The sequence below is a fragment of the Morchella importuna genome (genome assembly GCF_003444635.1).
Source record: "Morchella importuna strain M04M26 chromosome Unknown Morimp01GS006, whole genome shotgun sequence".
Taxonomy (NCBI): Eukaryota; Fungi; Ascomycota; class Pezizomycetes; order Pezizales; family Morchellaceae; genus Morchella; species Morchella importuna.
Genome location: NW_025763403.1, coordinates 958,097 through 984,482, shown reverse-complemented (window position 1 = coordinate 984,482; position 26,386 = coordinate 958,097). Strand labels below are relative to the sequence as shown.

The window sequence follows — 26,386 nt, the reverse complement described above, 5'->3', positions numbered from 1 at the left end:
ACCGCCTTGGCGTTGGAGGCTTAGGATTTTGAGAGAGTAATGGGTCACATGATCTATATTAAAATCGGCATCGCTAGTAGATGATCGAAAATTCAATGCACTAGCTGTAGGATCTACTTCTGCTAACATCATCAATTCACAAACCAATAACTAAGTAACAAAGACAACCGATCTGCACTTCGATCACCAGCTACCCGTTGCTGTCTGCTTAGACCACTGCTGGCAGAAGAGAGGAACTAAACAGAACTAAAACAAAGCCACCCAAACCTTTGCAGCATACAGCGCAAAAACAATAAAAGAGAAACAAGGGAAGCCTCAGAATCTGCAAAACACCATTTCCCAGACAAAAAGAATACATTTAGAAAGAATTGCATAAAACAAAAGGAAAAAAGAAAGAAAAAAATACGCTTTTCCAGAAACCTCTGTACAAATATTCCTCACCGACTAAAAAGAAAGAATCTTTATTTTTTGTAGAAAACACCTCTTACGCGAAACCGAAGTACCTGATGTATAATGTTAGCAAAACGGTTTGTTTTTCTTGTTAAGAACGGATATACGTACTCTGCTCCCTGTGTGATTGCGGTCAACATATTTTGTCTCAAATTCTCGTAACTCTCATACTCTGGAAGATCAATTTGGTTGAAACAAGTGTGTGAACTAGGCAGACGATCTTTGCTACCATAGTCCCTATGAATGTTGAACTTTGAAAACCCGTTCATGCCCTCAAGTTCCTTGAACCCGTTGAGGGGTACTTTACTGGTGCCCGTAACGAACTGGAGCAGCTTGGCGCGTTCTTCCTTGTCGAAGGATCGTACTGCACGCCAGAACCATTGGATTTGAGGAGAAGAGGCCGAATAGTTGTGATACTCTGTGTTATTTCGCCAATCATCGACATCGATCTCAGGCAAACCGGAAATTAAAAGTTCAAGTTCTTGTTCATTGAAAATAGAAACCAGCTCAGCAGGGACGATATCATGGAAACCTAATCATGCGTTAGAATGGTTGTTCTATCAGATTCTGGAGTAGTTACTCACCAATCAAGAAATGTTCCATCTGTTCCTGAACACTAGTCAAAAGTTTATACTCGACAATCAACTTCACGTATTCATGCTTATTTTCCTCCGTCACAGGGACATTTCTTCCATCTGGAACCAAATCAACGATCTTTTTGTCGCCAAAATCATCGGTCTCAACCGAGAAAGTTTCAACGATGATGTCAGTAATATCATGATCAAGCATCCAAAGCAAAGATTTGTAGTAATCGAGGTCAAGAGTTTCCATGTCCTTCAAAGATACTGACTTTCCAAGGATTCGCTATTTCTCATGGTTAGAAATGAGATATTGAAATAATTATTTGAGGGACATACCTTATAGACCGCCCTACTGAAATGACAATCGAGAACACGTCCTTCGTACAAAGCCTTTCCGATGATTCTTCCGATAAATTTGAAGAAACTAAGATGCTCAGGATTGACAGCACTCATACGGCTTGGGTGGAATGTCGTTCTATCAGAAGCAACCGGAATAAAAAGAGCATAGTCCGGGTTGAACATTTGCCTAGCCATGACTTGAAACCACTCCCTTGTGACACCACCGGCGTCAACTCCCTCTTCTCCATGGAATCGGATGCTCAATTTGGCGTATTTGATCTCATCACCAGTCTTGTAATACATTGACTTGTACGAGTCCAAGAAGACTTGATCACGTCTAACACTGAGTTGCAATGTAGGATGAGGATCGCGAGCACCGCTGCGAGAATGAAGGCGGCGGTTGAAGTAGTTCCGCTTGTTGTCAAACTCAAGGACCTTGGGGTTATGAACCAACAGTGCAAAGGACCCGCTCATCAATTTCGGATTGTTACGAACCATTTGGTTGAGGATTTTGCGGTGGTCCTCGGTGAATTTGAAGAACAAATTCTCCATTCCAGTTTCAACTTGGGGACTCATCGGGGTTTGGCCGCGGTGGTATCTTGGGACCGTCTCTTTCAATCCACTGTTCTTGCAAACAACCATCAAGGCCTCGATCAACGGCAAGAGGATGGTGGCGACGTGTAACATATCTTCCCGTGCATGGATGGCTAAGAGACAATCGCTGAGCTTGGTCCACAGAGGTCCAAAGGAAAGGCTCTCATAAAGGTTGGCAAGGATATCCTTTTCGGCTTTATTTTCATCGTCTTTGGACTCGCCCTCTTTCTTGTCTTCTTTGTCTTTGGCAGATCTTTTGGGGTCGAAAAGGTAATCAAGCGCAGTGAGCACTCGGAGAAGCTTTGCCTGTTCAGAGCTGGCTGGCGAAAAATTTGATAGAGCCAACCCTTGAATCTCGGTGCCATTCTCTGCACTCTTGATTTGATTTACCAGGACGTCAAGATGGGATAATATTGTGACACCGAGTCCTTTTGCTTGGCGAATCAGCTCTTTTCCAAAAACGTCCTTCGCATCCGGGATTGCCGAAAGATTCTGCATGGTTGCAAGTGTTTCTCTGAAGGTCTTGCTTGAACATTCACGGGCTGTTAAGATATTGACAACAAATCGGAGGTAGGGTTCCGGGACAACAGGAGGGACCAAAGTACGCTGTTTCTTGGGCTTGTCATCCTCTTTTGACTCCTCTTTCTTATCTTGCTCCTCTTTTGGTGGTTCCGTTGGCCCTTCGCCTTCTGTGGTTGGTACTGTGGTGGTATCTGCTGCCGTGGTCGCTGGAGCAGCAGCCGCAGGTTCACCCTCAGCAATTTGCTCCGCAGCTTTTGGTTCTTCGGGCTTTTTCTTGTCTTTCTTGAGAAGGATAGTGAGCGGCCTGGTAATTTCCGATAGTAGTACTGACAACTGATCCATCACACTTGAGCTCTCTGTAATGAGGGGTCGGTCCAACAAATTCAGAAGGATATTGAGGGCATATTTGCTAGCTTTTGATGGTACGACCTCCTTGGCTTTGCCTTTCCGACTAGTCGACCTCTTCAACCCACTTGAATTTTCGTGCTCGTTCAAGAAGTAAGAGGGAATATGTTCATTATAGCTGACCAAAAATAATAATGCGGCCAAGCACTGTTGAGCAACCATGAGCGGCGAAACTTCGCTGCTAGTCTGAGCAAGTGGTCCTGTACCAGTTCGTTTAAGACTGGGTGTTGGAGGGGGTTTCGTGACTGCAGCTTGTTTTGCTTTGACAGAGAGTTGGGCAAAGCTTCGTTCAACAGCGGCCATGTCAGCACTTCCGTCCGCGAGGATCGAAAGAAGCACGCTGAGAACTTCCGCTCTGTTTTGACGATTCTCACAGATATTTAGAAGAATCTCATGTAGAGTCATGCGGGTACTTCCGACCTGAGGGATGAACATGAGGCGGAGTAATGTGGCAACACCAGCTCTGTCAAGCAACTGAACGACACTCTTGCGAACAGGTTTCTTAGCAGGCTTCGGCTCTTCGTGACGAATACCTCCAACTCCTCTACCGCCGGCAGGTCTGGGCATTTCGACAAACTGATTGAACCTGCGGTCGCCACGAAGAGCATTGGCCTCTGCAGCGATTGCCTGTGGAAGTTGAGCTAGAGATTCATCATCTTGTTCCAACAGTACAGTTTGGCGGAGTCCAGGCTCGAGAGTTGCAAGGAAGCTGGCGAGATCAAGATCTACTGGTCCACCACCACCGCCGCCGGCCCCACCAAGATGAGAAGGTCTACTATTTCGAGCATGTTCTCGCTCGCGACGTCGACGGTCAGCCATTTCTTGCTGGAGGAGCTCTTCACGAATCTCGTCAGGCAATGCCTCGAGGAACTCTCGGCTGATGTCACTGGGCTGGTCACTGGTAGCTGCTGCGGCACGTCTCTCGCGGATGTGTTGAGTAAGAACCTCTTCTCTAAGTTCGTCCGGCAGTGCCTCCAAGAAGCCGGGATCAATATCCATGCCAGTGATATCCATCTCTCTCCCACGAATCATCACCGTAGCACGGGGTGCCGGAGGATTCGAAGGGCCTGCTTCGCCTTCAACGGCAGGAGCAGATGAGCTCTCTGCGGTCTCAACCCCTTCCATAGCATCCCCTACCTTTGGCGTTTCTTCGACCCGAACGGTCTCCGCTTCGTTAGCAGCAGCCGCCGCCGCCTCAGCAGCCGCTCGCTCTGCCGCTTCACGCTCTTCTGCTTCTTTCTTAAGCCTTTCTTCTTCCTCAGCTTTTTCTCTGGCAATTCTCTCCTCCTCCTCTTTCTTTTTCTGTTCCTCAGCCAATCTCAGTGCCTCTTGCCGTTCCTTCTCCTCTTTTTCCTTCCGAACTCGTTCTTCCTCAATGGCAGGCGGGACAAGAAGGACGAGTATGGCATTAACTACTTTCTGAGCCCTATCAGGGGCAGTCGTGCCGAACAAAAGTTTGGACTCTTCGGTCCAGCGTCCAGTAGTCAGGGTAGGAATGAAGCTATTGACTGCAGTTTGGGGGTCTTCACGATGGTGTCGCGAAATCTCGGGTTGAGGTCTACCCCCAGTAAACATCGATCGAATTTCACGCGGAACGAAATGATGATGATGTCCGTGTCCAGCCAAATGAGGAAGAGGTGCTTGGAACTGAATTGCACCATTGGTCATGACTGGAACAGGTTGGCCCGCACGTGTCATAAGGCTCATTAGTGTGCTGATCATTGAAACTGCACCACCTGGTCCCCCAGCGGCGTTCGCATGCATTCCATCGATAGCTTGGACCCAATCTGTCATGAACTCCTGGTTACGATGAGGAGCGGGGCGAGTACCACCTTGCTCACTGGAATTTTGCTGCAAAAGAGGGTTTTGATCTGTAGTGTCGGCAGCGCGTGCGTGGGTGGCGCCGATGTAACGGTGTGTACGAGCGTTCGACACTAAACCTAGAATCAGCGTAAATTTCTCACGAAATCTTAGAATAGGAGATAAGCTTACTGAATACCGGGGGGTCGCGAGGAGGCCCACCAAGAGTATACCATCCACCGTGGCCACGCGGGTGTGCGCGAGCCATCATGGGAGCTTCACCCGCTTCCTCCGCCCAACCCCACGGAACAGCAGAGAACGCACCTTCATCATCTTCATAATCTTCGCGTATCATGGCTTCCTCTTCATCCAAGTCATCATCGTCCTCGTCCTCGTCTTCTTCTTCAACTTCATCATCGATGAAACCATCGTCCCGGTCTTCATCACCTGGCTCAGGAACCTCTTCTGGCCCCCCGAGAGCACGAACAATTGTTTCCAGAGGATTGTCTGTGATAATTTCTTCATCGTCCCCATCATCATCCTCACTGACTTCCGACTGCCAATCATCTTCACCACCGCTTCCGTAGGTACCCTGGTGCTCCTCAGCTAATTCATCAATAATTTCCACTCCTTCACCCTCATCCATATCTTCGGAGAGGTCATCGTCATCTTCGTCCTCGCTATCGTCATGATGCTCTTCTTGCACAACAATTTCAACCTGTACACGTACACTATTAACCAATGGAAAAATACTCATGTAATTAGCTCCACTCACATCCATATCTTCTTGGTGATCTTCGTCTTCGTCGCTGACTTCACTTTCACCTTCATCCTCCATATCTTCTTCCATTTCCATCTCTTCATCATACATCTCATCATCATCATCCTCGTCTTCGTCGTATGAATCCTGATCATCATCCGCCATTTCTCCCCCTTCGAACATGCCAAGAGTAGAATTTCTATATAGATCAGGAGTTTCCTCCCTCATATCGTCGATATCAGAAACCGAGGTGGCCGTTGAAATCTCATCCTCGTCAGTTGCACCCAAAGATGAAATGCTAGAGCTTTCGTTGAGGTCTGTAGCAGTCTTGGAAAGAAGTTTTAGTGGCCTCAAGATATACTTAATGACCCTCCTCGCAGATGGGAAGTTAAGGTCAATATCAGCGAGCGAACTTGTCAATGCAGCAATGAAATTTTTGTCAAACATGATTTTGGCAATCTGCTGCGAGGACTTTTCGGAAGAAATTGCGCCTGGTGCGTGGTTGTGGTTTGGTCTCGCGGACAACATTCTGAAAAAGAGATCTGTGAGGCTCATCATTCTAGAATATTTAGTGTCTAGTAGTTCTGTTGATGAGGACGCATCCTTGAAGGCTTTGAGGGCACTTTCGAGAATAAACTTCCTAACAAAAAGGAGATTGGGTTCGTCTTCAGAATTCGTAATTTCCCCAGTTTGAGCAGACAATGAAACGATTGCTAGAATCGCCCATTGGGAAGTTGTGGCCCTTTTCTTGTAAGCGATATCCTCGGTGTGAAGGAGTGTTCCCAGGGGGATTATGTCGTTCAACAAGTAGTTAAGAATAGCTGATCTCGGCTTCGAAGGAGTTATGGGTTCTCTTGGTGCTGCCTTGCGAGAGAAGTTGATAAATTCGATCTTGCTGCGATTGTAACAGGACAGCAACTCCGTCAAGGCCTGCAGTATGAAACACCGATAGATGAAAGTAGGGTGTTGCTCAGCCTTGAACTCGGGTTTCTCGGGTTTCTCGGGCTTCTTCGGATCAGCTGGTGAGGTTTGTTGTTCGGTGACAACCCCGGATGCAGGTTCTGTGTTGTCCATTTGAATATCCACCTGTGCTTGTGGGGCCTCTTCCTTGACGGGAGGGGGGGTAACCGGGATAGAATCTTCAATGTCCTTGCATGCCAATAGCTCTGATAACAAGAAGTGGATAACACCATCAGGCTTCTTTAGCCCGGGAGGCTTAGTCTCAGGAGCAGGTTTTGGTTTATCGACAGTCTCTTTATCTCCAGAATCTTTACTGGATTCACCTTCCTTGGATTCGCCTTCAGAAGGTTTGGGGGTTTCCGCAGAAGGTTGAGAGGGGTTCAAACGCCACGAATCTTTGATCGCAATTGTCTGACTCCTCAAGTGCGGGTCGTACCTCGTCAATTTACAAAGTTCGTTGACAACTTCCACGAAAACCTCTGGATCCCTGAGAACAAGGTAATGATTGTGCCGAATAAAAGACTGCGTATCGATCTGACGGGTTCCTCTGCTGTTGAACCAAGAACGAATCTCGGCTTTCATGATCGATTTAAGAATATCCACGTCTTCGATGATATGACGAAGAACCAGCATGATTGAAGATTGAATGCGTTCTGTACTTAGCCCGGACTGGCGGCGGAACATATGGAATAATCGCTGCAAATAACCATTCTCTGTCATGCGGATGGCCAAATCCCTACGCCTAGTGAGAAGAACAAGGACACGAACGATGGCCAAAGGCAAAACTTCGTCCTTAGAAACCTCAGGAATAACTGACATAATCGCCTCAAAGAGAGAAGACTGATTTTCGTCCGAGATATTGCAAGGATCGAGCTCAGCAACGTTTTCAGTTTCTGGCTCACCAGGCGGGGTGAAATTAACCCTACGCGGTTGTGCAGATTCTGATAGCACCTTCTCAACTACAAGAAGAATATTGGCGACCCAGGGTGCGGGCTCTCCAGGGTAGATTTTGATAAACCCTACAAGAGTTGGAATGTTGTCCTTAAGATCCTCCAAACATGCGTCGAAAAAGTCCTGACTTTGAAGTACAAGACCAAGAAGATGTGCAGTTGAAGCAATAGTTTTTCCCTGAGGGCGAAAATCATCATCCATTTGCAACGACATAAGAGATTGAAAAATAGTTGTTGCGACCTCCTTGCGAATCTCGGCCGACTCTGCTGTCTTTCCAAACCCGTTTGTGATCAGTGCTGAAAGCTCAAAAGTGACGTTGGGGTGAACTTGAAGAATGTCAAGTGAGCGATTGATAAGGCTTTCTCGGATCGTAGACCTAAGCGCATCCAAATCCTCAACTGTGATAGTCACCGGCTCTGATATTTGACCCTCCTTTCCTTTGCCCTTTTCAGCTGTGGTAGATGAAGCCTCTGCGATTGGAGAAATTAACTGTGACTCAGCCGCTGCAGGAGGTGGTGGCACTAAGCTAGGAGTAATAAGATCTTCGATACTCATTGCCATTACAGCATCATCGACTGGTGCGGCCGGTGGTGGTGGCGGTGGTGGTGGTATATTGATTTCAGAAGACTGTTCGCCCTCCGTAGCTGTAGCAGGCGTCTCAGAGACCGACTCATCCCTGGCATCAATATCTGTCTCTTCCTCTTCATCGCTTGAGTTTGATTCAGCTGTGTGTGGTCTGGAACTTGATGCCGAGATCTGGCTCCCTCGCTGGCCTGGGGGTTGAATTCTTAAAGAGGTGAGCCATTCTGAAGCGTGCGTCACATTCCAATTGCATCTCAACAATGCGGACATAACAAGCTCGCGTGCGAACCCCATTTCAACAAGCTGTCTGATGCGTTCTTCATTTGGTTCCATAGTCCTCCAAGAGATCGTATTTGTCAATTTCTTGGCCTCGACATCCTTCTTCGTAAATGCATTACCCTCGCCCTCTGCTTTAAGCACGATCCCGAGGATCTCAATAGCAGATTTAACAATAGAACCAGACGCCTTCTCAATAGAACCTGAGTCCCACATACTTCTAACAACTGGAAGGATATTGGCTCTCAGCTCAACAAGAAATTGATAAGCGTTCCAAAGGTCTGGCCGGTTCGGCTCAGGTGGGCGATCGCGGGTTTGAAGCGCTTGGGTTTGCGCCGATTCAAGGACAGACTTGTTAGAAACAAGGTGGGTAAATAGTGATAAGATGATCTTGATGCCACCATACGCATGCGCCATCCTCTGTTGACCATCTTTACCCATATGTTCAGCATCGCTCAATGAGGGTAAAAGTTGAACCTCATTCCAGAATGTCTCGAGTATTTCTGTAACCGCCTTGATCCCGTCGTTTTGTTTGAACGTAATTAATGTAGTGGTGATGACTTGTCCAGTCCCTTTCTCTGCCAAATGGTAAGCTAACGTGTTGATCAAAGAGGAATTATGATTACTAGATAGTAGGGTTTGTACCTTCAAGTAACAGTGATGTAATAGAAGCCAACATTACGATCCAGTAACCATATTTATCTGTCACCGAGTCACATGTGTCTACCAACTCAATCAGCACTCTTATTCGTTTACTGACCACAGGGGAGTAATATACCTAATCTCTTCCATGTCAAATGGTCGTACATGGCTTCTGAGATATTCTCTGCGATCTTAAAAGCATGTTGTTTATGCATCAAATCTGGATTACGCCTTGAGACTAAGCCTCTCGCAAGACCTAAAATACATATCATTTAGCAATAGTAAACTAAAAAAAAAAGGAAAAAAAAGCTCATTCATGAACTTTACCTTGAAGAAATGGAGTAATGCTTGACGGAATCTGACTAATCAAAAATCGAATTGTTTTTACATTCCGGAACCATGGAGTTTTGCCATCTTTCTCAACCACAGCCTTTTCAGCTTCCTTTTGTTCATCCTGTGATTTTGGACCTTGGCCTGCGATTTCGGCAGAGGCAGATGCAACAGCAGCTGGAAGAGCAGCTTCTTCTTCAGCAGCCGCAGCAATACCGGCAGCAGTCTTGACTCTTGTGGCTTCATTCCACGTATCTGGAATAGTCTTTTGAAGAAGGATTTCTTCCCAAACACACATTCTGTGCAAAGCACCCAGTTGTTGAACCAAGGTTTCATTCTCGGCTGATTGAAACAACGACAACGTAAGGCGTGTATTAAATACTGGTGTGCCGAATAATTCATGCAGGAGATAGCAAAGCGAATGGATAGTTACAAGGTCTTTCACGAGTTTTGTGCCGTTGGATCTGATATTTTGAACGGTTACGAGGTCGAGCTCATCGCCAGGTGTGGTTGTTGGCTCCGCTGTTCCATGATCATCATTGGCTGGAACCCCTGCTTGTAAGCGTGGGGGGAGAGGTGAAGCTTTCTGGTTTGTGAGCGGTGCAAAGAAGCCTTCTTTTTTGTTATGTCTCAGCAACGGTTCCAATTCTTTTATGGCTTTCTGGGCATGCTTAAGTGTGGCGGCGATCGTAGTGGTGGGAGTATTTTCGCTGCAGATTTGCATGACACGGGCAATCATAAGATTTGCTTGGCTGGTTGCGAAGTCGCTAGGCAAACTTGGAACAGTATAGAAGTCAAGCATGAGATCTAAACCACCACGCTTGATGAAGTCTTTTGTCTGGCTTGTGTTCGCCAAAAAGCCTTCCAGGAACCTAGCTGCAACGTCGATGAAGTTTGCAATAGAGGGTTGGTTTTTATCCGCATCCTCGGCTTCTTCATCAAAGATATCAGCCAAGGCGACCACTTCACCTTTTGGCGCGCCGTCGGGCTCTGTCTCGTCGAGAGTAACTGTAGGCGCAATGGCATCAGCGTCGCTCATCTCGACGTCGTCTCCATCATTACCCTGTGATTTGCTTGAACCTTCGGCAATGTTGACCGCCGAGCTCCCCTCAGACTTGACTACCTCCCCCCCCCCAATCAATGCCTTCCTACCTCCAGCAACGACCATCCCGCCGTATCCATCCTCCATCCAGACCTTTGCACCCATTCCCTTCTCTTCAGCAAATCGCCTACCTAGTACCTCAATTCTCTGTAACATCTCAATTGTAACCTTCATAACACTCTCCCGAAGAACAGGATGGTGTCGAATCAGCTCATCAAATTGACTTCCCAGTAAACTGCCAAGTTCATTATCCGTCATATTCTTAACATGTTCTGCGCTCTCAAACACTTCGAAGAAAGTCTCCAAAGCACCTGATGCCTGGAACAAAGCCAAGCCGGAGGAGTTGAGACATATGGCACCGAATGCTGTAGGAATTGATCCAATGGCATCTGGGGAGGTCATGATTCCGGCTGCTGGAGGGTGAACTCTTGGAGGAAGCTCTTTCTTCATCTCAGTTTTTCCCTCCTCTTTAGACTTTCCTTTAACACTAGATTCTCCTTCGGTCGACTCTTCCTCCATTCTTTCATCTTCCTCGCCCCCAGCGTTCGCACCAGCACTTGAGCTCTCGGCTGTGGATGCATTGGCTATCCGTTCCTCTTCCTCTTTCTTTAGTCTTGCTTCCTTTTCAGCCAATCCCGATTTTCCGGTTACTGACTCCAGAAGAGCATGACTCAGCCCGGCCTCATGGATAACCGCATAGCTGGTTGGCTCATTGTGTATAAACGCACTAACCATACCTACCACTGTGCTCCAGACATGACTTCCCCAGATCGCGCCCTTCTCAATGACAATCTTTAGTGCGGTAAGGAGTTTTGGGCTATCAATTAAATTTCTGAGTAATCTATCGGCATTTCCTCCGGATTGAGCCATCATATGTTGCATAAACTTGAATACCATCTTTAATGTCTGTTGACGATAGTATCCGATCTTGAAATCGGTCTGAGTGGTTCTGTATTCCTCCGGAATCCCTTTATTCGCATTGGCTTCTTCAATTCCAGCTTTGACTTCATCAGAAACAAGATCGACAACGACATCCAATCCTCTAGCATTAGCCAAGGTCTGAAATGCGTGCTGAACACTATAGATTAACTGATCCAGAAAACTGATCGCCTTAGGAATGCTCCTAAGAGCTTTTTTAGTTCGAAGTTGGAGAAGCTCTACCAGAATAGGAATGAGTCCAGCTGAGACAAGTAATGAACCTGCATGAGCAGTGGTTGGCAAGTAGCCCACTAATGAAAATAGAGCCTCTCGCCACTCCTCTGCCTCTTTATCATATTCCTCGTCATATTTTTCGATTGCCAGGTCTGCCACAGCTTTCCTAACGACATACAAGAGGACACCATGATTGACATTGATACTCAAAGCAGCGCAAACATCAGCGGTCTTGCTCTTGTGTCTCGCGAGAGCTTCAAGGCCACCAAGTGCGAGTGTCTGCAGCCACCTGGGAATTTCTTTTCCTTTTCCTGTCCCACTCTTCCCATCCCCGGTGTGTACTAGCTCCGCAAGCTGATATACTAGCTGAAATCTCCGTGGTTCATCCTGGTCGGGTGCCAAAATTTTGGAAGCGAATTGAGTCTCAGAATACACGTAAGCCAAGTTTGTCAATGCAAGAATTCGAATTCCTAGAATCTGTCTTCGAGTTTTTGTCGATCCGGCAAGAGCTGAAGCGACACGAAGCCGGTGGAGAAAATCATAGTGAGTATCGGCGGGTAGTTCAGGGAGTGTTGTTTTGAGTATCTCCTCAAGATTTGGCGCAGCCTGTATTTTACTATAGGGAACTTCAAGGGTCTGCATACCGCCTACAGAGGCTAGATCAGATGGGTCAACCACAGAATCATCGTTTGAGCGTCTCCTAGGGTGAGACGAAGGAACCTGCTGCTGATGAGGGGTGTGTGAATGGTGTAACGACGACCGACGGATTGGGGTTGGTGTAACAGGTTCTCTCGGAATAAAAACCCCACCTGTTGCAGGGACTGCTGGAGTCTTTTGTGCAGTGGGGTTGACATAGTAGCTGACCCATGCTCCTCCCCATTCTTCCCAGTTCGCTTCCCGTGTATCGGTGGCTTTCCCTTTCCCTTTCCCACTACTCCCAAGCGCCTCCGCACTGTCCAGAGGCTTCTCGTCCCGAGCGAGTCTAGTAAGGTCATTTGCATACACTGGTACTACGGCCTTTGTGGTGACGTTCTTCCCAGACGGGGTGCTGGCAATAGCAACACTTTTCAAGAAAGGCGTTGCCAGCTTTGATACCCGCTCGAGATTAATGTTGTAGTGTGAAGCCAACAAAGCAGCATTCGTTGACTGGCTAGCGCCACGAGTTCTTGAGGTATGGTACCGTTGCGCAAGACGGCATCCAAGCCGCAACGAAGCCTCGACTACATCCAAAGACGTTGTGTGCAGTATGTCGTTAATGTGCTATCAAGAGTTACAAGTTAGTGACGAATCAGAAAAGCGTGAAGGGAATTGTCTAGAAATCGTACCCCGCTACTACCGTATAGACTCCTGTTACCACAATTTTCTACCAAAATCCTGCTAAATGTCAAAACCCCCACTACAAGCTCTTCATCGCTTTGCTCCCATGGTATTGTCTGTGGCCCCTCCTTGAGTTTGTACTTTTGAACTTGCTCTTCAAGAATGGTATCGAAACGATTCAGGAGCGTAATCCAATGGTAAAGGTCACCACGAGGAAATGGCCAATGTATAGGGAATGTTGAGAGATATGGAAGAAGCTCATTCACTGGAATAGAGGTTGCTTTGGCGATAAAGCTTCGCAGGAAGGGGGACTGGAGATATGAGGTCATTGGTGTAAGCAGGTCAAATTCAGGCTTGATAACAACAAGCTCAAGAGCTGAAAGGAATGCTTTCAAGAAGGAAATACTAGGATAGATTCCATTTCAAAGCTTCAAATTCCATAGATGACTTACGAGAGTTGCCTCATGTTTGGCTGTAGCGGTCTTTTTTATCCGCATAGCGAAGTTTGTGGTAATAAGAACACAAGGGAAAAGCTATTGATTCTTTACAGTATCGAGAGATGGGGGAGGAAGAAAGAGAAGTAAAACAGTTGATCAAAGGACTGTATACGATGTTGGTAGAAACCTGCGGTGATGGATAACGGACGGTGGTGGGGAGATGAGGATGATGAAACTTTGGGAGGGAAGTTTGTTGCGCTCGCTTGCGTCACGACGTCACGTCGGCCCCGTGCCAGCAACCCAATAAATGTTCCGCGAGCTTCTGTGGGCAACGAAGATTTGGGATAAGTACAACAGAGAATATATAAACTGCTAGTCTAGCTGTAGTAGATTAGTAGTGAGTAGAAATCCGTCACACGATAAGAAAATGGATTTGGAGACAGGGAGATGGCTTTGAGAAAAAGAGGATGGCTATTCTTTGGTGAGAGAATAGAACAGATAGAGAGTGCAGTCTCTACGTTGCTGAGCTATTCTTTCAAAACGGAGTCGGAATGAGGGGCGCGGGGTGAGCGGGGGATGTGTTGATTGGAGATAGATGGAGGGGAAACAGCAGTGAGGATTGAGCGTAGTTGCTATGCGTAGGGTAACTAGGATGACGATTCAGGCAACAACCGTGAACCCATGGAGTAACTACATGTAGCCTTATGTCAATTGTGAACCTTCCTGTTGACATCCAACTCACTTTTTGCTGGCCAACAACATCCCCAACCTCTTCAATAATACTAACCTGCTGCACACGATGTGCTCGAGTACATAAACCGTCTGTGCAGATCTTGTAGAATACGTACCTACGGTGCTGTATGTATAGTCCATACGACTATAGTATGTACTTCCGTCTGCGTCTCAATACGGAAAGTCCCTTGTATCTAGCCGCTTAAGCTTTGATCACCGAACTGTTGAGGTTCTAGAAAGAACCCCAAAAAATGTAGTCTATTTCCTAACCATTCGGTATGGCAGATACTTGAAAAATCACTTATTCTCAAATAACTAGGTGCTCAATGAATTGTGCTCTTGATATAATATTAGATTAACCATGAATACATGCAACATACGTCGTACACCTACACATGTAGATTACTCTAGACAATTGAAAAAACTCGATCACGCCAGCTCTTATCAAAATGCCTTCTTTTCTTACTCCTGTTGGCCCTTCTCCTGCAGGCGTTTCATTGGCCAGCACGCTCCGACCATAGCTACGGTAAAGCCGTCAGCGGCATGGTTTTGGCTCGCATCCCTTTCCCGGACCCGACCTGCAGCGGTTATCATGACTAAACCTCATTCTGCCCCTGCTCTACCCCTTCCTGGCCCTTCCACCGCGCGTTTCTTGTCTCACCGATTCCCCAGCCAAATGTAGCCAGAATATATAGCTGAGCATGCCCCGAAATAAATTGACGAGAGTGCTTTACTTTGCTCCACCATCTTTGCTTCACACCCTCGAACAGTTTCCAGCTCAGCGTGACTTAATTTAAATCTCTCCTCTACCGGCTGGCCGTCATATATTGTCCTCACATACTCTCTATTCGAGCATCTCCGGCTGAAAGTTTTTGAAATCAGCTGTTTGGAGGGGCCCGAGTGGACAGTGGACACCTTTTAAGAAATCAGCACAGTAACGGTTTGAGTAACATCCCAACGATCTTTGTTGCTCAACACGAGACGATAGGTACCTAGAGCTTCAAAGCGAGGCTTCCTGGTGTGAAGATACATACTATCGGTCTGCTGCTCTGTTGTTAAACTGGCCTTGTTACCTCCACACCTCCTGCAACTCGCTTGTGATTGCGCGGAAAGAAGCAATAACAAACAAACACTGCTAATAACAACGGGTCCTCGAGATGCCCACCAATGACGACAAACACGCAGAAGAGGAAGTCACTGGCTCTACTAACGCTACCGCGGAAGAACTGAACGATAAGAAGAACCCTAGAGACTCTATCATTTCTACCAAGTCTATGAATTCGGTTGATCCTGGGAATGTAAATAACGAAACTGTCACCAAAGAGGACAAACCTGATGATGAGGTATACTATATCCTAATAATTATTTCAAAATCCCCTCCATTCCTCGAGTAGTCTTATCTAGGGTTCTTTCGCATCCCCATTCTCTTCCGTTCTGTTTAATGAGCTTCCCATTCTACCTTAGTGTCCCCCTATTCTATACGAAGTACTTGAATTTCTAGATAGATACAGTCTTGGTCTACTTGGTCTTTGGATATCTTTGTCCCTTTCAAAAATTCCCCTTCCTCCTTGATTCACATTATCTCCTTGATTATCTCTTCATGTCTCAGACCATCACCTCTCGTACTACGAGTACTGACACATTTACTCTCCCACTTCAGGAAACTAGCTCTGAAGATGGATTTGCAGATGCTCCAGAGTCTACAGTACCGGGCGTCTTGACACGCAGGCTCACTCAATCGTCCCTCCATTCCACGACCTCCTCTAAGGATGATCCCCCAGTATCGCCGACAGTATCAAATCCTCCAACCAACAATCGAAACAGCCAGCAGTCCATCACCCCTGCCACAACCATCAATGACTCCGTTAATGATGCTGGTATGCCAAAATCACCCACCAGTCAACGGCGTATATCAACTTCCTCTCTCGATGAGGTATCTCTCATTGATGAGCTCCCCCCACCAAAAGAGACAGTGTCTGCTGCCCCCGAACCATCCCCAGTTGTATCTACATCTCCCACCTCGATAGTCGAATCAATCGCAGAATCAATCACAAACAGATTTTCAAGATCATCAACTGCCAGCTCCCAGAATTCAACTACCACTTCCAAGGCAGCTACCCCAGTACTTCCTCCCCGGAAACTTTCTGCTCCACCTCAGCCACCGCTTCCTCCCACACCCCCAGCAGCAGCAACCCCACAACCACCACCTCCTCCGCCTCCTGTCAGGAGGTCTCCATTCAGTTGGCTTCGCTCTAGCCCTAGCACTCCTACTACAGCTACTGCCGCCTCGAGCTCAGCACAATCCAATTCTAGAAGAGCTACTGCTTCATCAATTGCCACCTTGGCTTCTGTTGCCTCTAATGCACCTACAATGCAAGGCAATAATGAGTCATGGCTGCATGCCCTGGAATCCGAAAGAGAAGAAAGGGAGAATGAGGTAGCTAGAGGGACCCAGAACCTAAGAGAAAACTTTAAGAAAATACGAGAGGCTCGTGAGGGCATGCCTGTGCCTGCCGATGAGGATAAAGATACTACGGGCAAGGGTTCGATGTTTTCTGCAATCGGATTTGGTGGTACACCTGCAACACCACTTCAAGAAGACACTCCTCCTCCTCCTGGATCAGCCCCTGCCACTGCTTCTTCAATAAAAGAGGACGAAATTGATTGGGATCTCTGGCAAGCTATCGTTGACGATGCCGACAAAGTTGCTTCTGAAAAACCCGCTGAGCTCAGTCAAGCGGTACAGGCTGGAATTCCGCCGACACTTAGAGGAACAATATGGCAAAGCATGGCTTCTAGCAAATCTCTAGAGCTAGAAGCCATGTACCGCGACGTCGTTGCCCTGCCAGGGACCGCAACATCAGAAGATGCACGACCAATTTTTGGGAGCCATTGGCTTTGGGATCCCTCACCCACATCAAGTCAGTCATCTCCAAAACTGGGCTCTCTTACGAGCCCCAAGTTAGACCCCAGAGTAAAAAGCACGTGGGGGAAGACGGTGGCTCAGTTAGAGAAGGTTATTAAAAGAGATCTTGGTGAAAGAACGAGCTTTGGAAAGTACAAAGTTGATCAGAAGGCACTTATGGGAGTCTGTAAGGCCTATGCGCTTTTCGATCCGGAAGTAGGATATACACAAGGCATGACTTTTATCGCCACTGTTCTTCTGTTGAATGTAAGTTCTCTAATCGGCTCTGAATTTGCGGCTACTAAAATATGATTTTAGATGACTGAAGAGGAAGCATTTTGCATTTTTGTCAAACTTATGAATAAGTACAAACTACGCACGATGTTCCAAGATAAAATGAAGGGCCTTGAACTTCGGCTTTTCCAGTATGACAGAATCTTGGAGGATTATGAACCAAAGCTCGCTATCCACCTCAAACGCCAAGGGATTGAATCATCCCTTTACGCTGCACAATGGTTTCTCACACTCTTCACTTACAAATTTCCACTACAGTTGGTTTTGAGAGTTTTTGATCTCCTTTTCAGCGAAGGGCTAGAGGGGCCAATCCTGAAATTTGGAATTGTGATGATGGGAAAGAATGCTAGCACTCTACTTGGTATGGAGTTTGATAATCTGGGACCATTTCTGAAGGAGCGGCTTTTTGATGTTTACTTGGATGTCACGCCGAGCGCATCGAGCGTCAAAGAAGCCGGATTCTTTGGGAATGGTGGCGAAAAGGAGGTATACAGAGCCAACCTCATGGTACAGGACGCATGTGCTATCAAAATCTCCCAGGGAACTCTTGATCGTTATGAACGGGAGTGGGAGGAGATAGTTCGAGTGAAGAGAGATGCCGAGCAAGAACTGGAAACATTAAAACGAGCCAACCTAAACTCCACGCTAAAGGTTAAGAAACTCGAAGAGCAGAATGAAGAGCTCAACCGGGAGTACGTCAGAATAGCCAGCAGTGAGGTAGAACTCAAAGTATTGAATGATCAGCTCGCGGACGAAAACGAAGAACTCAGGGCGAAGGTTGAAATGTTGAAAGAGTCACTTGATAGGCAGCCTCAAGAAATCGAGGATCGACTCCGGGAGGAGATGCGTATTCTCATGGAAAAGAATTTGGCCGTACACACAGAAAACCAAACTCTGGAGGAGAATATGATGGAAATGGAGAAAGAACTGGTCAGCACTAAGATGCAATTGGCGACGGTAACAGTTCCCTAGTCGATATTAAGATAAAAATTTACTAATCAAAATAACGTGTATAGATCAACGAGGATTACGACCTATTGAAGAATAGGTGGAACGATCTCAAGAAGGCTCTTGGAGACTAAACATCTCTCGGTTTCGTTGCATTCTCAGCTCCAATATTGTTAACAGGCTCGTGGTTTCTGTAGACTGCTGCCCGGAAGCTGCTGGATCATCTCCTTTGTAGCTCTTTATATTACCTCTCCGTCCATATGAATCCCTTTACCCTGAGAAAAAGCAAGGTTGGAGCGTCTGTTTTTATTCTTTTGTCCTATAGTTTTTATTTCCTCTTACCACTAGTTACTATTTGCATGTTGGCACCGTATTATACTAGCCAACAATGATGATTATGGCGGCGACGAAGCTCAAGACATTGTTACGCGTTATGTTCAATGATTTGTTATAGAATGATTTTTATTTTTGCACCAAACTAGAGCTACTTCTGTACAAGAGGAGTCTACTACGATGCATTTTATCTCATACCCGCCTCCCCCAATAAATGATGTGCTTCGCTCTCATAATTTATAAAAGTTGGATTATGGCCTATATGCTGGGGTGAATTCTCATTATCGATTACAATTCTGTCTATAATTGTAAAACATGTAACTTTTGGATATTTTTTTCCATTATCATGAGAGATGTGAATGTGCACATGGACGGGCCTTAAGGATGTGCGCCAAGGCTACATATTCATCCCACCAAACCCTCTGCCGCCCATCTTCGGGCACAGCGCCTCTGCAGCATATCTGATACGTCCTATTGATCGCGCAGACTACTTCTGGAACCTGCACTTTCCAATCACCCCATCCCACGCCCGCTGGCATACCTAGCTGTGGTTAGATAGAGTACGTACAGATAGGTACAATATTCAATATATGGTTAAGCAAAAAAAATGCTCCCCCTGGGCAATCCCTAGATTGAATTTCAACTTGGATAAATGGGAGTCTCGGGATTACAGCGAGCTGACAGGGTTTGATCGAGTATACAACAGCAGCTCGTGATGATCGATGAAGTTTCAACAGCCGACCCCCTTGCAGGATCATCCTGTACTGTAACCTCTACTAACCTACCTAGCTTCACTCCCCCTCGGAGGTCGTGGTGTAAGCCCGAGGACCACCACTAACGTTTGGTGGAGAAACTTCTTGTAATATAGGCGTGTTTCAAGTAACATGCAGTTCACAGCCTGAAAGAAGGCTTTTTTCAGGGAGGGGACACATTGGATTATGATACCGCCGAGCGTTGAGCAGCGATGCTCGTAGGGGATGGGGAGAGTGCAAGACTGACTTCGCCGAGCGATGATCCTGGGAGTCGAGTTTGTGTAGGTATGATACTTGAGGCTACAACCCCCTACCAATTATCTAAGATGCCCGCCCGCTCCCAGCCGGTAGGCTAACCGATTTTGAAACGGCAACAGTTAGATGACTACAAACAACCAGACTCCCAAATACTTGGCAAAACAAGTACTCTAACTAAAAATCTGTTTTGGGCTAAAATAAGGTTTGTTAGAAGATTTGACCCTTCTAACTTGTAGAATTAAGCTTAACCTAGCTACAGCCGATCAGTCATGCCGTGTAGTATCAGTTCGATCCAACTCTGTAACCACAAACAACAGACATCACAAAACAAAAGGTTGTAACTAAGCGCTTCTCCACCCATTGAATTTTATCTTTGGTGCATGCATAAATGTCTTAAGCTTGTTTGTGAGAGCCTCCTGCGCCTGGAAGGTGGAGGTCGGAACAAGAGTAGAAGAGTTACTGGCTGGCGGCCGAAGCGCCGTTGCTGTTTGACGCAGTCTGAGAAAAACCTTAAATCTTGGCTTCTTCAGCCATCCATTCAGGAGAGGGGGTTTATGGCAAAGAAAGGAGAACGAAGATTTTTGCTGTCTGGAAAATGTGTATATAACTCTGGTATTCTGGAGATGGTTTGTGAGAAGTTTTTCTTGTACTATCACCATCAAGTTCCTTCTAGTCTGTCGCCGGCGACTTTTCTTTTTTCGTTACAGATTTTGCGATATCTATATTCTTAATATTTGGTTATATACGAATTTTCCACAAAGAAATAATCATGAAACCACAGCCAATTCTCCAGAGGCTCCTCTTTGCTGTAGCGCTTCTAGCATCGCAAGGTTACTCCCAGCGAGGTGGTGGTGGTGGTAGGAACCGTGGCGGCAACGGGGGCGGGGGTGGAGGCGGAGGTGGAGATGGAGATGGAGATGGAGGTGGAGGCGGGGATGGGGGCCAAAATCAAGGCAACGCAGACGAACTGCTATTACTAGAAGCAAACGTTCAAACGGCTAGTCAGGCCGATGGTGCCGACGGTGGCTTTACACCATCAGAGACGTAAATTGTCCTACAGTTTAAATGAAGTGACCTCGGCTGATATAAGTATTCTGCGGTACAGAGATGATGCGAATTTCATCAACTTCTGCACGGGGAAGACTATAAGTAATGGTCTTCAGGTCCAGGGTGGAAGCTGCAACCCTATCCCGATGGGGGATATTCCCGCGGCGGATAAGATGGTGAGTGATACAACTAGTTTTTAAGGCTTCGATATTTTTCGTTACTTCGTAGCTGATATATTTTGGATCAAGGTCTCTGTGATAATCCTCAGTCCCGAAGAAGGGTCTTCCATTCCTGCCGGCCAGGAATTCAACATCGTCGTCAAGGTCAACAACCTCGAAGCCGGCTCTTTCGTCAGTACGTAATTCCAATTGCTCAGCTAAATGCTTCCAACGGCTAACCCATCACATCAGATCCAACAACAAACTACTATACCTCTCCCCAACAGCTTAATGGAGCAGGTATCACCATTGGTCACACTCACGTAACAATACAGTCACTTGGCGACTCATTCACGCCCACAACACCACCTCCTGCCGATGTCTTTGAGTTCTTCAAGGGCATCAACGACGCCGGTGATGGGAATGGTCTTTTGACGGCCTCGAGCGGTGTTGAAGGGCTGCCGGCGGGGTTTTATAGGCTTTGTACCATCACTTCGTCGAGTAATCATCAGGCAGTTATCAGCCCGGTGTTTGAAAGAGGTGCGCAGGATGATTGTACAAAGGTGGGTTTCTCTTTGTTAAATAACTCTAAGGTCTTTTTACATGCGTTGAGAGCTGTTTCTAACGGTATATTCTATGTTTAGTTTCGAGTTGTTGAAGGTGGTCAGGGAGGTGGCGGTGGTGGTAACGGCAATGCTGGTGATGGCAATGCTGGTAATGGCGATACTGGCAATGGCGCTGGTAACGCTGATGGTGGTAACGGTAATGCTGATAACGGTAACGCTGGTAACGGTAATGCTGGTGATGGTAATGCTGATGGTGATGGTAATGCTGGTGGTGATGGAGGTAATAATAATGGGGGTGGTGGCGGTGGTGGCGGTGGTGGAAATGGTGAGGATGGAGGTAATAATAATGGGGGTGGTGGAGATGGTGGAGATGGTGGAGATGGTGGAAATGGTGGAAATGGTGGAAATGGTGGAAATGGTGGAAATGGTGGAAATAACGGCGGCAATGCAGAAGGCGATGCTGGTGCTGGAGATGGTGCGGGAGGTGGTGGTAACAATAACAACGGTGATGGAGGCAATGGTGGAGCCGGAGACGGAGGCAATGGTGGAGCCGGAGACGGCGGCAACGGCAACGGCGATTTTGGAGATGTCCCCTTTTTTGGTGAGAACGCTGCAAGCGATGCATTGGCTGGTATTCCAGTCAAAAAGGCGAGGCTTAGGTTTGTTCGTGGATAGCTGCGGAGGTTTAGATAGATTGTGTACTACTTCTATTGTTAGCAACTGCATGTATGGAGAATGGAGTTCTTTTGTTTGTATGGTATTGCTATATTTGTGACATGTGTTGATAGAAGTTACAAGGTAGTGCAATTAAAGTTTATTACTCATGCTCACCTTGAAACCCTGGTTTAGAAACTTGAGTATAAATAACAGAAAAAGTAGGACGAGATAGTTAAATACTGGGGTCTTATCTCGATGAATAGTCAAACTAGCTCTCCAGTCACAGGTCTAATTGGATAAGTGTCGACATGGCAGTGGCGGGTATCCCTCGAAATGCCAAATATCCAACACTAGCACTGCCCTCACTCATTCGAGTGATCACGCATGATTCTACCCATCATATGTGGTCACTCGATAACGACAAACCGCCAAGAGCACCTGCCTCCCAAGGCACAATCACATCCATATATTACCCAGATACGTAGGTACTAATACGGTTTAAAAAAACCTTAGTCTCGTACTCATCCCGTACTTGTAAAACCTTACTATGCACAAGTGGTGTTGCTCATAATGTCTTCAAAGGATAAACTGGGTTTTTTGGGTAGCCTCCATTTCGGCGGTACAGGCCCGGGCCCCACGACTGCCTCACAACTAAGTACTCTCCCAGATCAAAATCATCATGTTTCTAATAGCATAACATGCATTATATTTGCAGTTGTTTGCAGTTTTAAGGATTTGCTCCCGCCGAGAGTTTCACCGTAGCATTGCGTTGCGTCGCGCTCTTTACAAGTCCAAGCTGATGGACAGGCACAGCGGGATACCTTCCAGACAGGTATGTACATAATTCTGGCCTTTAGCAAGCGCCATCACTTCCGTCATCTCCACAATCAACTCGGCAGAACTGGCAAGCTTGATTCGGCAGCTACGCAGAACCCTTTTTAAAAAAGAAGCTGTGGAGATCTGTAGAAGTTGGTAGCAGGGATATACCTGGATTCAAAGACATATTTCTGTTCCCAGAAAACTCACTACGGGCAAAAGCTTCTAAATAAGAAAAAAAAAATTAACCATCCCACAAGTATGATACAAAAAGCCAAATTTCCTAGCGCACCTGGTCCAGGAACTCACACCGCAACCAACCTAGCCAAACTTCTTTATTCTGCAGTCGCCTCAGGCCTCAAAGGATTCTCGACAATGAAACCCTTTGGTGGCCGTCTCTTTTCATGGATCTCCTTCTGCGTCAATGGCGTGTCGACCTCTGACACAGTGAGCAATTCCTTAACCTTCATGATCATACCGGCGGTCTGGGGGGTGACTGGGTGGTAAACAGTCTTCATTCTCTTGCGCAGACCGAGAGATTTGAGGACGCCGTTTTGGCGCTCCGTCATACCGATGCCGGAGCGGATGAGTGTGATTTTGAAGAACGACATTCTGCCGAGCGGGTTTCCGTGTAGATGGGTGTCTATGGAGGCGGGGTGAGCAAGTATTAGCTACACATGAAGCTAAAAATAGTTAAAGGGACGAATTGTAATATTCAACATTACACCTACCAAGGAGTCAAGCTTTCCAGATTCAATTCCCCCGTACTAGAGGGAGGTCGTTTAATCGCTATGTCAAACTTTTGAAAAGAGCCGCCAAATCAGGGTAACCCCCAAAGCATCCATGTCCAGGGTGCAGCCCTAAACTCATACGACTGCTTTTTACAACCCAGGCTGTTGCTTCACACACAACCCAGACGAACGTAGCTTCAATCATCACGAAAATTACGCCCTACCAAATTTCTACCGACAACGAAAGACGACAAGCCCACCCCCGCTCTATCGATAACCCACGAAGAAAACCAAATAGACGAAAAAAATGGCCTCACCCGTCCCTCAATCCGTTCAATGCTTCGGCAAGAAGAAGACCGGTACGTCGAAATATTGATGGAATTATCCTTGGTGGAGGGGCCTGAAATTATTGGGGGTTTGGGTTGTAGATTGAAGTGCTGACCCTTCGTTTTTCGATATCGTTAGCTACCGCCGTCGCCCACTGCAAGGTACATATCTGCCCGCCGCCCGAATAGCACAAGAAGCAGAAGCTACAAATCAGCAAAGTCTCCACTCGAACACATAGCTAACTGATTGCTCCCCGAGCACACAGGCCGGTCGTGGACTCGTCAAGGTTAACGGATCCCCCATCAACCTTGTCAAGCCCGAGATCCTCCGCTTCAAGGTCTACGAGCCCCTCCTCGTCGTCGGTCTCGAAAAGTTCGCCAACGTCGACATCCGTGTCCGCGTCACCGGAGGAGGTCACACTTCCCAGATCTATGCCATCCGTCAGGCCATCGCCAAGTCCATCGTCGCCTACTACCAGAAGTTCGTCGATGAGCACTCAAAGAACCAGATCAAGCAGCAATTGATTGCCTACGACCGTTCGCTGCTCGTTGCCGACAACAGACGATGCGAGCCCAAGAAGTTCGGAGGTCCAGGTGCCAGAGCAAGATACCAGAGTACGTATCTCCAGCAGGAACGGCGGTTGTGTTGTGGCTGTGGATGGGAAGGCGAGGCTGACGTGAATGTGCAGAATCTTACCGTTAAACTCTCTCTATTTCTATTTCTTTCGAGGGTATGCGGGGGGGGCCAAAGCTTCTTCTTGGTGCCGGATTTTGCGCTCTACTACTATTGGGACGGGGGATTTTTTTTCAATAAACTATGTAAAAAGTTGCAATAAAATTCGGTGCCAGTGGTTTGGTATTTTTTTTGTTTGGGGAATCAAGGATAATTGCTTTCCTCGGGACAGCAGCTGGCGAATGGTTCGAGCGGGTTTCCTCAACTTTTCTCATTAATGCTTATATAGGAACAAAGGGTTTTATGGTTTTTTCTCTTGCTTGCTTGCTTGCTGGATTGTAGTGAACGGATTTGACGGAGCTTTTGGGGTTGGATATGAGGATTAGGGAACTAAGGGGAAGGTGGAATCGCCTCGGGAAGAAATATCCAGCGTAGCCTGTCATTTATTGCGGATATACCAAGCAACACCGTTCTATATCGTTTTGTCGACATATGCCATCCAATACTTTATTTGCCGGACGTTAAACTTCCATCAAACTGGCCCCCCCGTGACCCCATTTCCAGCAGGTACCATATAAAACCATCGACAACGACGGGAAGACAATTATGGCCATGTTACAGAGTCGTTGCTGTGGAAGAAGCTGTTCAAATCTATGCACGTTACTTATTCTGAATAGCATACGCAGGCAATGGCCCTCATGAACTATCACTCGCGTGTTGACGCTAGGCATTGATTGGCTGGTACCGACATTGAGTAAGTACACCTGTAATTGGAGAGAAAGAATAAGGGCCGTAGCTGATAGCGCTCTGCACATTAGCCCGATTGCAGTAGTGTTGGGGTTTTTTTTAGGCCCCTCAAAATGCCTGGTTAGTCGAAACGTTTCTCCGGCACCGTGTCTTTATCTATCTAGCAGTGGAGGCCCAACTTTCGTGGTGTGGTCCACACTGGCCATGCCAATGATCAAAAAACGGGTTAATCTTCTAGATCTGCCCAGCGTTGTGAATAAGGGGTTGGTTGGTAAGGAACCGCCACCAGAAAGAGACATGATATAGAAATCCGGCTTTTGGGTGAAGTGGGCAGGGAGGGTGTGTTCATACTTGAATTAATGATACTACTACTGTTTTCTTTATATTATTATTGTCGAGCTTTTTGGATAGCCTCGGATTCGTGAGACATGGTGCTCGTCAGGCTCGTTGATCGACTATATTTGTATACTACACCTGCGTTTTCGTTCTTTCGAACTGTAGTATTATGAGGGTGAGTTAGCGCAAGAGTATAGTATAAGGCTCAGTAGTTTCTCTGATGAGATGAGTGGTTGCTGTCTATCTGTACGGCAGCTGTGCATTAGCCAAGTATATCTTGAACCAACCGGTAGAGTACCTACAACACGGATTCAGGCCACCGTTGAGTAACTCTGCTTTACCAGAGGGCCAGTTTCAGGGTCTTCATGCTACATGCATGTATGTACATACCTGCGTGTGTAAACGGAATTTTTTTCTAGATATGTATGTACGGGGGGTATTTGCTGCAACCAAGTTCTGTGCGTGGATGCGAATTTGTTGTCACCGGAAGACTAAGAATTCGTTTTATATGGGCGTGGTACTATTCAGTATTCACGGGGGCAGGTATGCGCTGAGGGAAATACTGGGCAGTTTCTCTAGCTGGTTCTCTACACAGTTCACAACACATCATCACACATCACTTAACGCACACGCACAAGCACCAAAATATATATCTTTTCAAATAATATTTATTTTATTTCTCCTAAACCCATCTCTACTCCCAACCCCCTCAAGACGAAGAAAAAGGGAACTCAAAAACCTAGAAAGCACACCCAGTCTAAAAAACCAACCCGCAAAGCGCGCGTTAGCCAACATCATCTCCACAACATCTAAAAGCGTTTAAACAAAGCGTGTTAATGTTTAGGATCAGACTTCCAAGAAAGGTCTTGCAGCGGTCACCGGCATACTCAATGGGTTCTAGTGTATG

At 46.7% G+C, this 26,386-nt stretch overlaps 5 protein-coding genes across 5 annotated transcripts; 3 read left to right on the top strand and 2 right to left on the bottom strand.

The window, feature by feature from the left end:
- Positions 1–484: 484 nt before the first annotated feature.
- On the bottom strand, positions 485–13,260 carry LAJ45_03068 (uncharacterized protein; the record flags this gene model as incomplete). Its single annotated transcript, XM_046112657.1, has 13 exons — positions 485–503; positions 562–982; positions 1,035–1,314; positions 1,368–1,805; positions 1,866–4,825; positions 4,884–5,409; positions 5,467–8,798; positions 8,866–8,943; positions 8,999–9,118; positions 9,190–10,200; positions 10,255–12,706; positions 12,772–13,074; positions 13,216–13,260. The coding sequence occupies 13 exons, from the start codon at positions 13,258–13,260 to the stop codon at positions 485–487; spliced, it is 11,985 nt and encodes a 3,994-aa protein (XP_045974146.1).
- Positions 13,261–15,089: 1,829 nt separating this feature from the next.
- On the top strand, positions 15,090–18,213 carry LAJ45_03067 (uncharacterized protein; the record flags this gene model as incomplete). Its single annotated transcript, XM_046112656.1, has 4 exons — positions 15,090–15,275; positions 15,593–17,104; positions 17,156–18,088; positions 18,148–18,213. The coding sequence occupies 4 exons, from the start codon at positions 15,090–15,092 to the stop codon at positions 18,211–18,213; spliced, it is 2,697 nt and encodes an 898-aa protein (XP_045974145.1).
- Positions 18,214–20,191: 1,978 nt separating this feature from the next.
- LAJ45_03066 (uncharacterized protein) lies at positions 20,192–21,868 on the top strand (the record flags this gene model as incomplete). Its single annotated transcript, XM_046112655.1, has 5 exons — positions 20,192–20,466; positions 20,528–20,645; positions 20,718–20,823; positions 20,880–21,190; positions 21,272–21,868. The coding sequence occupies 5 exons, from the start codon at positions 20,192–20,194 to the stop codon at positions 21,866–21,868; spliced, it is 1,407 nt and encodes a 468-aa protein (XP_045974144.1).
- A 975-nt stretch (positions 21,869–22,843) lies between these two features.
- LAJ45_03065 (uncharacterized protein) lies at positions 22,844–23,511 on the bottom strand (the record flags this gene model as incomplete). Its single annotated transcript, XM_046112654.1, has 5 exons — positions 22,844–22,891; positions 22,959–23,006; positions 23,238–23,309; positions 23,398–23,433; positions 23,497–23,511. 5 exons carry the CDS (start codon positions 23,509–23,511, stop codon positions 22,844–22,846), a joined length of 219 nt encoding a protein of 72 aa, XP_045974143.1.
- Positions 23,512–23,704: 193 nt separating this feature from the next.
- Positions 23,705–24,426, top strand: LAJ45_03064 (uncharacterized protein; the record flags this gene model as incomplete). Its single annotated transcript, XM_046112653.1, has 4 exons — positions 23,705–23,756; positions 23,863–23,885; positions 23,990–24,338; positions 24,413–24,426. The coding sequence occupies 4 exons, from the start codon at positions 23,705–23,707 to the stop codon at positions 24,424–24,426; spliced, it is 438 nt and encodes a 145-aa protein (XP_045974142.1).
- Between the last annotated feature and the right edge of the window lie 1,960 nt (positions 24,427–26,386).